The following is a 12,609-nucleotide window of genomic DNA, read 5'->3' on the forward strand; positions in this document are numbered from 1 at the left end:
TTCTGCGATTTATTTTGGCAAAAATCTTTGTATTTAAAACATATTGGCCTATAGCTCGCTGGGCCTTCCCCTCTTGGAATAAGCGCTATATAGGCCAATAATGATTCCTCCTGCATGGTCTCTCCTTCTACTAAGGCAGGGGTGCCCAACCTTTTATGGAGCGAGGGCCACTTAAGCGACTTGGTAACCGGTCGTGGGCCACAATGAGCTGAGCCCACTCAACTTATTTAAATTTTTTTTTAGCAGATTGGATTGGAGGTAGGCGTTTGTGAATGGACACAAGTCCGTTTACATTTGCTACTCCTTAGAGGTGAATGGAGGGTCCAATTGGGTCGGACTGAATGGAGGGTCCAATTGGGTCGGACTGCATTCACACCGATGCGCTGTTGTTTTCCAGCACTGCGGGTGCAGCACAGTTCACCTGGAGCTTTCATGCAGGTTAGCTGCACTTTGCCATAGACTTCTATTATATGCTGTAGGTGTAGTGCACTTTCAGAAATCTCAACAAACTCGCACGTATGGCTCAGTGCAGGTGACCCACGCTGCTCTACACCTGCGGATCAGTTTGAAAGCCTGGTAATCACTGCAGAACAGATATGTCCATATATACCCTGTGATTTTAGTAATAAACTTACCTGTAATAATAGTATAGAGCAGAGCAGGAGGTCGCGGGCCACATCAGAGGGCTCCACGGGCCACATGTGGCTCCTGGGCCACTGGTTGGGCACCCTTGTACTAAGGTATTCAAGTAGTTGCATAGTTTAGGAATCGGAAGCTTTTGAATTTTTTTTATAATATAAAATAGAGTACCCATTGGAGCCCGGGCTCTTTCCCAGGGCCAAATTCTTTATTGCTCTCCATACTTCATACATAATCTGTGGATCAATTTGTTCAAGCTCCTCCTTAGGCACCATGGGAAGGTCTAGGCCCTGCAGGTACTCTTGGATTTCCCCATCTCGTTTACCTCTATTCTAAGGAATTTATATAAAGATAATTGGATATATTTAGTATGTTTCTGAACTGTTTGAAGTCCAGTATTTTTCTGGCTTCTCTACTTCCCACAAAGCCCCTCCGCCAGCCCCCTACACTACTTTTTTTTTTTTTTTTTTTTACTTTTTTTTTATATATAAATCCGGCTTGGCGTTTTATCTACTTGCACCTTAACACCCAGTGTTAATACTCCTTGCATTATATCTTCTTTTCTTTCTTGTACTAAGTGCAGGTCTTTCCAGATAATTGCTTGTACCCAACTGCAGTGACCATGCTTTATGAAGGTGATTATTGATGGGACTTTTCCATCTACTGTGAACTTTGATCTCTTGCAGCTCTGTAGCAGCTAGTCCTGAGGGTGTCAGGCTGGCTTATCTTGCCCTAGGCTGAAATTGTCAGTTAACACTTGTCATGTTGCTATTGTCTTCTGAATTTCAATGAATGACTGACGCTTACCATCTACTGTATGATTTATATATTGTGTGTATATTATAACCTGCCTGCTTGTTGTATATATTATCTGTATTAAAACTGCCTTTTTATCCACAATCTCCACAAATGACATGTCGGAAGTCAGGCTCGTAGCTGATATAATTGGTTGACCCTGCATGACATGGCACTAAAATAAATGAGTGATTTACGCCTTGCCATAACAAAGCAACCCCACTTGTGTATTTTATTTTTTGTTTTTACATAGGTATTTAGGGAGGTTTAATACTGCTGGCTGACTTTTATTGACAGCTATGTCTCATTCAGGAGATTTGCCTTTTAATTCCCACCCTGTAAACTCAACAGAAAGGGAAAAGATACATTTCCAAAGTGAGGGGTATAAGCACTCGTCTCAGGAACAGGTGTTTCCGTTGGAAGATTTTTTCTTTTCTCTCTATTGCTGTTCTGGTAACAAATTAAATATTTAGCATTTCTCATCATTGGCCCATGCATTTTACTGACCTTGGTGATCAGGACAAGACGGATGAATCTCCCTAATAAAAACATTTTTACATACCATTTCTCAAGAACTATATATGCAGTTGCATGTTTGCCTTGATTTGACTGGTTGTTAAATGAAAATAACTGTTTTGTATGGGAAAACTGAGATTTGACTGAGGCTGGGTTCACACTACTTTCATCCTACTTTGCTCTGCTACATTGGTCCTACATTTATCCTACATTGGTCCTACATCCATCCTACTTTCATGAACAGGATACTACTTTGGTCCGACTTCAATGATATTCAATGGGCCTGAAGTAGGATCAATGTAGGACCAAAAGTAGTACAGGGAGCATTTTCAAAGTCGGACCGACTTGTGTAGGACACTACAAGACGCTCTCATAGGGAAACATTGAACACAGAGCAAAGTAGGATGAAAGTAGTGTAGTAGTGTGAACCCAGCCTTAGTCTGATTAAGCAGTTTAACCACTTAAGGACCGCCGCACAACGATATACGTCAGCAGAATGGCACGGCTGGGCACAGGGACGTGTATATATACCCCTTTAAGAGCCCAGCCATGGGTCAAGATCGCACCGGCGTGCTCGCGACCTGGTCCGAAGCTCCGTCACTGCGGGACCCGTGGACCCAATCGCCGCGGGTGTCCAGCGATCGGGTCACAGGAGCTGAAGAACGGGGAGAGGTGTGTGTAAACACGCCTTCCCTGTTCTGTGTGGCAATGTCAGTGATCGTCTGTTCCCTGATAAAGGGAACAGACGATCAATGTCGTCACAAGTCCAGCCCCGCCCCCCTACAGTTAGAAACACACATGAGGTCACACTTAACCCCTACAGCGCCCACTAGTTATTAACCCCTTCGCTACCATTGTCATTTTCACAGTAATCGGTGCATTTTTATAGTACATTTCGCTGTGAAAATGACAATGGTCCCAAAAATGTGTCAAGTGTCTGTGTCCGCCATAATGTCGCAGTCACGGAAAAAAAACGCTGATCACCGACATTAGTAGTAAAAAAAAAAAAAATAATAATAAAAATGCCATAAAACTATCCCCTATTTTGTAAACGCTATACATTTTGCGCAAACCAATCGATAAACGCCTATTGCGATTTTTAACGCATCGGCCTAAACTGAGGAAATATTTTTTTCGAGATATTTATTATAGCAAAAAGTAAAAATATTGTTTGTTTTCAAAATTGTCGCTTTATTTTTGTTTATAGCGCAAAACATAAAAACCGCAAAGGCGATCAAATACCACCAAAAAGAAAGCTCTATTTGTGGGGAAAAGACGCCAATTTTGTTTGGGAGCCACGGCGCACGACCACGCAATTGTCAGTTAAAGCGACGCAGTGCCGAATCGCAAACAGGACAAGGTCCTTAACCTGCATATTGGTCCTGATCTTAAGTGGTTAAAGGAATTATGGAGTTTGCTATTGCACGTTTGCCTGGCTGTCTTGCTGGCCTTCTGAGTCACTAACCAGATACATGTGTGCCAGACAAATCCCAAGAGCCAGGCAGCCAGCCAATGCTCCATGAAAACCACAGCTGGTGCCTTCTACTTTTGAGGTTTTCTCTAGTTGTCAGTGTAGCAGGCTCCCAAAAGAAGAAAGACTATTTTTGATTGGACAGACTGGTTCCAGAATTCTCTTCATTTGTCCACCCCTGATGTATTCAGATGGTTACTGCTGACTTTCCCAATATGCGTATTTGTTGGAATCTGTGACTAAAAATGCCAAAGCCAGTAAGTCGTCATAAGTAAGGCAGTAAGCAGTTTCGAGAGGTTGACAATGGCAGCCCTCATATTTCTTTTGAAATATTGGGCCAAGGTTACAAATTGAATATATTGCAGCTTACCAGTCATTAATGTGGTGGCCTCATTCATTTTTTTTCCCCTCCTTGTCATCAGGTGATCTAACCAGTAACACTTCTTCCTGCATTAGAGTGCCTTTACTCTGCATAAGGGGAGCATTAAGGCACCTTTTGGATAGCAGCATTGTTAATCTTGGGGGAGTGTTAGTTTTTTTTTTTTTTTTGGTTTGTCGCAAACCTCTTACATCTGCAAGGACAGCTTGTTCTGTTGGAAAAAACGATTACCTTGCAGGATCACCAGATGAAATGAAAACAATGCAACCATCACATTGAAAAATTGATACGCTGCGATATAGCAAACTATTTTGGGTTAAATACTGCTTTTGGGCCGGTTCACACCAGAACGTGGTGCGGAAAAGGCGCATTTCCTGCACCATGCTTAAATGCACTGCCTTTGCAATCTGCTGTGGATGCTAATTTAATGTTAATGCCACCCCAAACACTACGTTTGCGGGCACCAGATTGCTTAGTACCGCATTACTAATGCAATTTGGTGTGGTATTTTTTATTGGAATAATGCATGCACAATTTATAAAAAATGTTGCATTCTGGCATGATTTGTAACCTATTCAAATGGCTACAGAATTGTACCATGCAGAAATATACAGAGGATCGTGGACCACGTTCAATGTGGCTCGGGTATGAGCCGGCCCTTAAGATTTACTTGAGAATAGTCATTAGGCTCTGAGTGTCTATTATTGGGCTTACACTGTTAATTGGTAGTAAAATTAAAGTCAGCGTTCCTGTAAAAATGAACCACTTCCCTACCGCACGCCGCCATGACATCCTTGACTTTGTGCAGGGATATCTGAATGATGCCTGCAGCAACAGGCATCCTTCAGATATCATTCTTTGCAGCCAGTGATTCTGTGCACGATAAGAATAATCATATTGGCAGTTCGGCCGATTGATCGTTCTTATAGGCGATGGGAGGGGACGTCCACCATCCGGTGCTTCTCTGGGCTCTCTTGTGCCATCGGGAGCCCGGAGAAAGAATCGGCCGACACTGGATGATAGTCATCTCTATAATCGCCGGAGGCCTGTGCTCGATGTTATAACGCGACGCTTGGGTTCTCGGATGTAAGCAAAGCCGCGACCCCGGCTGTCAGCATGAGAGTGGGGAATTTTTTTTCTCGATCTCATGCCTTCCAGCCTGAAGGAGAAATTTGGGGTCTTATTGACCCCGCATCTCTCCATAAAGAGGACCTGTCGCAATATATTCCTATTACAAGGGACGTTTACATTCCTTGTAAGAGAAATAAAAGTTATCAGAAAAATTAAACTGTAAAAAAGGTGTAAAAATAAAATTTAAGTAAAAAAAAAAGTTTAAAATGCTCCTGTCCCCGGTAGCTTGTGCTCAGAAACGAACACACACGCAAATCCCTCCCACATATGTAAACGCTGTTAACACGTGAGCTATCGCCGTGTGCGTTGGAGCATGTGCAACAATTCTAGCACTAGACAACCTCTAACACTAAACTGGTAATCTGTAAAAAAAAAAAAATGGTGTCGCCTATGGAGATTTTTAAGTACTGAAGTTTGGCGACATTCCATGAGTTTGTGCAATTTTTAAAGCGTGACATGTTGGGTATCTACTCAGCTTAACATCATCTTTTACATTATACCAAAAAATTGGGCTAACTTTACTGTTTTGTTTTTTTTAATTCATGAAACCGTTAAAATTATTAAAGGTGTTTGAAAAATGATTGCGCAAATACCGTGGAAGATAAAAATGACCGCCATTTTGTTCCCTAGGGTGTCTGCTAAAAAAAAATATATATGTTTGGGGGGTTCTGAGTAATTTTCTAGCAAAAAAATTGATTTTTACATGAAGCAGAGAAGTGCCAGAATAGGCGCGGTATGGAAGTGGTTAATCAGCCGTGTGCAATAAATGTAAATATATAGTACACCAATAACCAAACTGTAACAAATGTGCACAAAAATGTTGCCATAAACTGAAGCAGGGTGGATATAAATAAAGGTTTAAAAATCCGATTATTTTTTTACTAACCTGACGGCTTATTCTAAATGGGAAAACCTTAATTTTGTTTGCAAATATTAAAGATTCTAACTACCAGCAAGAATGAGTCTTTACATTTTACCACCTCCAATACAGGGCACTTTCACCCCCTTCCTGCCCAAGCCATTTTTTAGCTTTCAGCGCTGTCACACTTTGAATGACAATTGCGCGATCATACAACGCTGTACCCAAATGAAAATTAGTTTTGATTTATTGCTTTAAACAAGAGTGACAAGTTGGAGAAAAACACTATTTAACTTTATGCTATAATTTTTTAATTTTTTTTTAAAAGTATTTCCCTCCGTTTAGGTCAATATGTATTCTTCTACATATTTTTGGTAAAAAAAATCACAATAAGCGTATATTGATTGGTTTGTGCAAAAGTTATAACGTCTACAAAAAAGGGGATAGATTTTTATAGTTTTTTTTTTATATTTTTATTGTGACTGCTATATTGCGGCGGATATATCGGACACATTTTTGGGACCATTCACATTTATACAGCGATCCGTGCTATAAAAATGCATTGATTACTGTATAAATGTACCTGGTAGTGAAGGAGTTAACACTAGGGGGGGATCAATGTGTTAAATGTTACCTAGGGAGTGATTCTAACTGTAGGGGACTCACAAGGGGAGTAGACCGATCAAGGAACACACCATCGGTCTCCTCTCCTCTCTGACAGCACACACAGATCCACAGTCCTGCTTCATTACTGGGCAATCGCGGGTGCCCGGCGGACACTGCGGCCGCCTGGCACGCGCATCGGGCCCATAGTGGCCCGGGAAGGCGAGGACGTCGCATGACGCCTGCCCAGAACAATAGCTGCACCTCCCTGCCTGCGGGCAGCAAGTAGTTAAAAAGCACCTGTCATTTCACCTGCTGCTGCTACATCCCTCACCTTGTGTCACTGCCTCATCACCAACTGTCCCTTTTAAAATTAATGGGACTGTCGGTGAGTCAACAGCAAATCAGGAGGAGCTGCTGCGGCACAGATGACGATTGCTCTTTAAAAATTATGATTTAAATCAAGCCTTTTTAGTTTTTACTAGTGATTTAAATTGTGATTTTAATTGACTTGATTTAAATCAAATCCTTCCTGAACTGAAGAACAAAAAAATAAACAGTTCAGTTAGCCTGAGAGGGCGCCCCAGCTGGTCTGGTTTGGGATTTAACCTTACACTATGTATTTACTTGTAACCAAGCATAATAGGTGCCATCTCATGTACAGGTTAATTCAGATATGGCAAGTTCACTTTAAGCTGAACAGTTGAGATATATTGTAGAGACCTTTGAAAATTATTTGTGAAAGTATTAATTTTAATTGATATCAATTTTTTTTTTCTCCCCCCAGAAATCGAGCAATAGCAGATTATCTTCGTTCCAATGGCTACGAAGAAGCTTACTCTGTTTTTAGAAAGGAAGCAGAGTTGGACATGGTAAGTCCTAGTTTTGCCGATTCATGTCTGCTGTCGTTTTTAGTTTAAAAACAAATCAAATTTCATCCCGATACCTAATGGCAGTCAGGGTTCCCTGTAGAGGTCTGTGCGTCCCTCCATGGATATGCCTCCCCAGACCATCACTGACCCACCACCAAACCGGTCATGCTGAACGATGTTACAGACAGCATAAAGTTTTCCGCGGCTTCTCCAGACCCTTTCACGTCTGTCACATATGCTCAGGGTGAACCTGCTCTCATCTGTGAAAAGCATGTGGCACCCGTGGCGAACCTGCCAATTCTGCCGTTTAATGGAATATGCCAATCGAGCGCCACAGTGTCCGGCAGTGAGCACAGGGCAAACTAGAGGACGTCGGGCCCTCAGGCCACCCCCATGAACTCTGTTTCTGTCCGAGACATTCACACCCATGGCCTGCTGGAGATCATTTTGTAGGGCTCTGGCAGTGCTCATCCTGTTCCTCCTTGCACAAAGGAGCAGATACCGGTCCTGCTGGTGGGTTAAGGACCTTCTACGGCTCTGTCCAGCTCTCCTAGAGTAACTGCCTGTCTCCTGGAATCTCCTCCATGCTCTTGAGACTATGCTGGGAGTAGGGCTGGGGAAAAAACTTTTTGAATCGAGTTGCGAGGTCAAATCGATTCAGACTTTCAGAAAATCAATCCCCCCCGCCCAAAAAAGCCCCCCTCAAGAACCGGGCAGGATTTTTAGACGAGGCCGTGGCTTCGGCCCCTGTCTGCGATGCCGTGGACTAGGCCGAAGCCACGGCTTTGCCTAAGAAACTCCTGCCCGCAGCTCCTCAGAACCGGTGCGGTGTCCATAAAAAAATAGAATAAGAAATCCAATTGTAAATTGAGTTTTTTCAGACACCTCCACCTGAAAAAACATTCCTGTTTTTGGAGGTTGTCTCATTGTTATCCATATAGTGCATCTGTTAATCAGTTTCAGCTGCTTTGCTGTTAATTGAAATTAACAACCCCCTGTGTATACACCCCTCCCCCTCTGCTATTTAACTGACCAGATCAATATCCCAGGAGTTCTGATTTCAAAAGCATTCCTTTAATTTTTTTGTGTGTGTGTAAAATATATACATTATAAATACATTTAGTGTGTATGTTAAAAAGTACTCCACAGAGGATGCATGCATGGGTGCAGGGTGGGGAGGTGATTGTAGTGCATATGGCTCTGACTGCTTTAAAAAAAATTCACCAGAATTGCATATCTCAGGGTGTCGTAAATTTACTCAAACTTAAACCCGTGTTGATGGACTTCTGTTTGTGTCAGATGGGTTCTACAGTGCCTTTTATAAGTATTCATACCTCCCTGAAATTTTGTCATGTTATAACCAAAAACGTAAATATATTTTATTGTGATAGACAACACAAAGTGGCACATAATTGTTTTTAGTGGAAGGAAAATAATTGGTTTTCCATTTTTTTTTTTTTTTTTTTAACAAATACCTGGAAAGTGTGGCGTGCATTTGAATTTGGCCCTGGTTCACACTGACTGTGGAAATTTTCATTCCCGCATGTCAGCCCCGACTTCAGGGATGATTTCAGAAATAGCTGTGCTATGGAAATCATTCCCCGAAATCGCTGAAATTAGTATAGAAACTATTTTAAGAAATCGGTGCGACATGCATATGCGGCATCGCACCTTTTTGGCATGCGATTTGACATGTCATGAGGACAAGGGCCTCTTTCCGACAACCCTGGCTGGGGCTTTAACAGGGGGGGGGCTAGATCCTGGCCCACCACCCTATGTGAATGAGTATGGTGTACATTGTACCCATTCACCTAAAAGTGTCAGACGGTACGCAGGTTTTTAAAGTATTTTATTAAGATATCTTTTCCGATTTTCTTCTCCCCTCTCTGGCTCTTCTCCCTCTGGCGATTTGTCTTCTCTCTCTGCTGGTCCTTTTCCTCCCTGCGCTGGCTTAACGTGTTCTAGCAGTTTCCTGTATGCCCTTTCCAGATACTATTCCTTGCGTAACAAATAGTCCAGATCTGGTTTAAGCTCTGAGACTCCTGCTCCTGGTGACGTCATTGTTCTATCATGCCCAGGGTGGTGACGTCACAAGGGGGTGGGGCCACCGGATGACATCAGCGGGTGGCCCTGCCCCATGTCGGTCCAGCCTTACATTGGGAGATTGTGTCGTGTCAACATCGGAAGAACAGAGGGAGAAAACAGGGGTGAAGACCTGGCAAGAGAGCGAGAAGACAGCGCAGAGAGAAGGACAAGCAGAGGAAGAAGACATTGGAAGACGCAGTAGCTGCCTTAATAAAATACTTTTAAACCCTGTGTACTGTTTTTTTTATTTATTTTTTTGATGGGTAGGGGTACAATGTACCCCATACTCATTCACATAGGGTTAGGGGGCAGGGATCTGGGGGCCCCCTTAATGAACTGGGCTTCCAGATTCCGATAAGCCCCGCAGTCCCTGACAACCACCGGCCAGGGTTGTCGGGAAAAGGCCCTTGTCCTCAATATGGGGACAAGGTGCTTTGGGGTGGGGGGAGCAGTGCCCACCTGCTCCAAAGCACCCACCCCCCCATGTTGAGGGCATGTGGCCTGGTATGATCCGTGGGGGGGGCTCGCTTGCCCCCCCCTCGGGGAATGGGGGGTCTGCTATCTTCCTGGGGGGGTGGTCAATTGGGCGGGAGTTCCCCTTCAACATCTTCAGCACACAAGTCGCATTGTCATGATCCAACTTCTGGTGCGACTTATTTTCAAATCAATTGGCTCCCATAGGAAACCATTGGGTTTTTTTTTTGTTTTTTTTTTTTAAAGGCAGAGAAACGCCTGACGAGGCTTAAAGCTCTGTATACAGCATTTTTAAACCGCTTTTTTACAGGCACCAGTTGTTTTTAGGACTGCTCTTGAACAAAATTTTAAGGCGTTCAGACAACAGCCCATTCACTCCCCTGCTAATAACCTTCAAACAAATGGTCATATAGGATAACAGAGGGGAGATTAAGGGCTGTTAAACTGATGTTTTTGTGAGTTTGGGCATTTTTATCAGCTTCAGTGTGCATGGAGCCTTAATTGTGCACTCCACAAATCTGCCCTTTATGGAAGAGTGGCAAGAAGAAAGCCATTGAGTGAGTGAGAGACTTGTAAAGCGCAACACATGCAAACTGAATTGCCTCTGGGCGCTGTATCCAATTCATGGGTAAGTAACCCCTTGACCTCAGAAGAGATGGGTTTTAATCTTTCTCCTGAAGGCCAAGTGGTCCGACTCCAGTTTCATTCATTAATGAAAGAAAGACATAAGAGTTCCCGTTTGCAGTTTGCGAGAAGCTATTTTGGGGGACACAGCAAACATGTGGAAGGAAGGTACTCTGGTCCGATGAGACCCATATTTAACTTTTTGGCCTAAAAAAAATATCTGTGTGGCAGAAAATTAACACTGCACATCACCCTTAACCAAGGTCCCCACCGTGAGACATGGTGGTGGCAGCATTATGTTGTAGGGATGCTTTCTCCAGTCATCTTCCAGGATGGCACACCTGAGATGATGGGCTCCACCTGACATGAAACACAATCAACAGAGTTTAAAAGGCCCCACCCTTCCTTCTGTCCCTCAGTTATTGATTGTGTTTCCCACAGGATGGCAGCGAAACAGTTTTTTTTTTCCAATAGACTAAGGTCTGGGACCAAGGTCTTCCCTCCTTGGATTTCTGACCAAAATGTAGTCAGTGGCGGCTGCATGGACAGATTAAAGCTCTAGCTTTATTCCAAGGAGGGTCCCCCATTCTATATTTTCTCAGGAAGCAAGGTATGCTGGGCTACCGCAAAGCTTCCTGAGAATACTGGCGGCATTTTGGTCACGGTGAGGGTGTCCATGTCTCCAGGGACCATCTATCCCACTCTCTCCTCCTACCTGATGGTGGGGAGGAGCCGCTCGGATGTCCCATCTGGCTGGGGAGGAGTCGCGCTGGCTGCTGGTGTCTTGCCTCAATGTCTCTGGCGGCGTAGTGTTGGAGGATCAGGCAAAGAGAAACTTCTCTCAATGCAGTGCGGGCTTCAGCGTCCCAGAGGTTCTACTGCTCATGTCCAGAAGCTAAACGAGCGGCGCGCCGGGATGATGTCACTTCCGCGCGCCTGGGCTACGCCAAGATGGCGGCGATCGGCGTGCTGCAGGCCTCGGAGCGGTAAACGGAGCGGGGGTCCACGGTCCTACATCTCCCCCAGCCTTTACTACAGGCGGTGATCCTTTGCCTGCGGCGGGGCTGCCTTTGAGCAAGATGGAGGATGGATCGATTCCAGCAACACAAGTCGCCACAGGGGGTGATTGACTTGACTGGTGGGGGTAGTGATTCTGGGGTGGCCCTTTATCCACTCTCTCCCAGGGCTACCCCTGGGGGAAACAGGGGTTTCTTGTTTGTTTTTCAGAAACTGAATGCCCTGCCCAGGAGACTACCAGTAAAGCTAGGGGCAAGTCATCTGGTAAATCTAAGCACTGTGGGAACTGTGGTGATAAGCTCCCACAGGACCATACATAACCCTTCTGTTTTAAATTAATTCAAAAAAGAAGGGAAAAGAAAAGAGGGAAGGGATAAGAAAAAGAGGGGGGGTGGAAAGAAAAAGGGGGGAGGAGAAAAGAGAAAAATGTATTTATAGCAGGTAGGGAGACAGTGCAGGCCATGAAGCAGTGCAGAGCTTTACAGACTGAAATGCTTGCTACTCTACAATCCTTTAAAGCCATGGTGGCAAACAGGGATTTGGTCCCCCCTAGGTACGAAATATTCCCCTTCCCTGGAGAGACCCAAACAAGCGTTATGGACGGGTCTCAGGGGCCGTCTTTGACCTACTAGGAAGAGTTGGAATCCTCGGGTTAATCTTCTCAGGAAGAAGGGGAAGATTCTGACCAGAGTAGCCTGGGGGATACTAGACCTGGCGGCCACTTCTTTTCTGCGGAGGATATGGAAGATCTCCTCAAAGTGATTTATACTTCTGAGGACATCCAGCTGCCGCCCACGCAGATCTCGGTACAAGTGGGTCCGCAGACTAATGGACCACGTAGCACAGGACAGCAAATCCAAAGGAGTGCTAGACTCCCTAGAAGTGGTGGGGAAAGCAGTGGCCTATCTAGCAGATGCCGCAGTGGAAACAGTCAGAACTACTGCCAAATCAGCAGCTCTTTTAAACTCTGCCAGACGAGCCCTTTGGGTAAAGACATGGGATGGAGATTTTGCATCCAAGTCTCGCCTTTGCAGGACTCCCTTTGGGGGATCCCTGCTCTTTGGTTCTGATATGGAGCAGGTACTGTCTCGTTCCACAGAGAAAGGGAAAAAGTTCCCTGCTAAGTCCAAAAAACATAAAGGGA

At 44.4% G+C, this 12,609-nt stretch overlaps 1 protein-coding gene across 1 annotated transcript in view; it reads left to right on the top strand.

The window, feature by feature from the left end:
- Positions 1–12,609, top strand: part of PAFAH1B1 (platelet activating factor acetylhydrolase 1b regulatory subunit 1) — a 118,542-nt gene that overhangs the window by 66,498 nt on the left and 39,435 nt on the right. The window contains exon 3 of the mRNA XM_040338446.1: positions 7,181–7,265. Coding sequence (XP_040194380.1) covers positions 7,181–7,265 — 85 coding nt within the window. The remainder of the gene's footprint in view (positions 1–7,180; positions 7,266–12,609) is intronic.

Source organism: Rana temporaria, chromosome 2 (assembly GCF_905171775.1).
Source record: "Rana temporaria chromosome 2, aRanTem1.1, whole genome shotgun sequence".
Taxonomy (NCBI): Eukaryota; Metazoa; Chordata; class Amphibia; order Anura; family Ranidae; genus Rana; species Rana temporaria.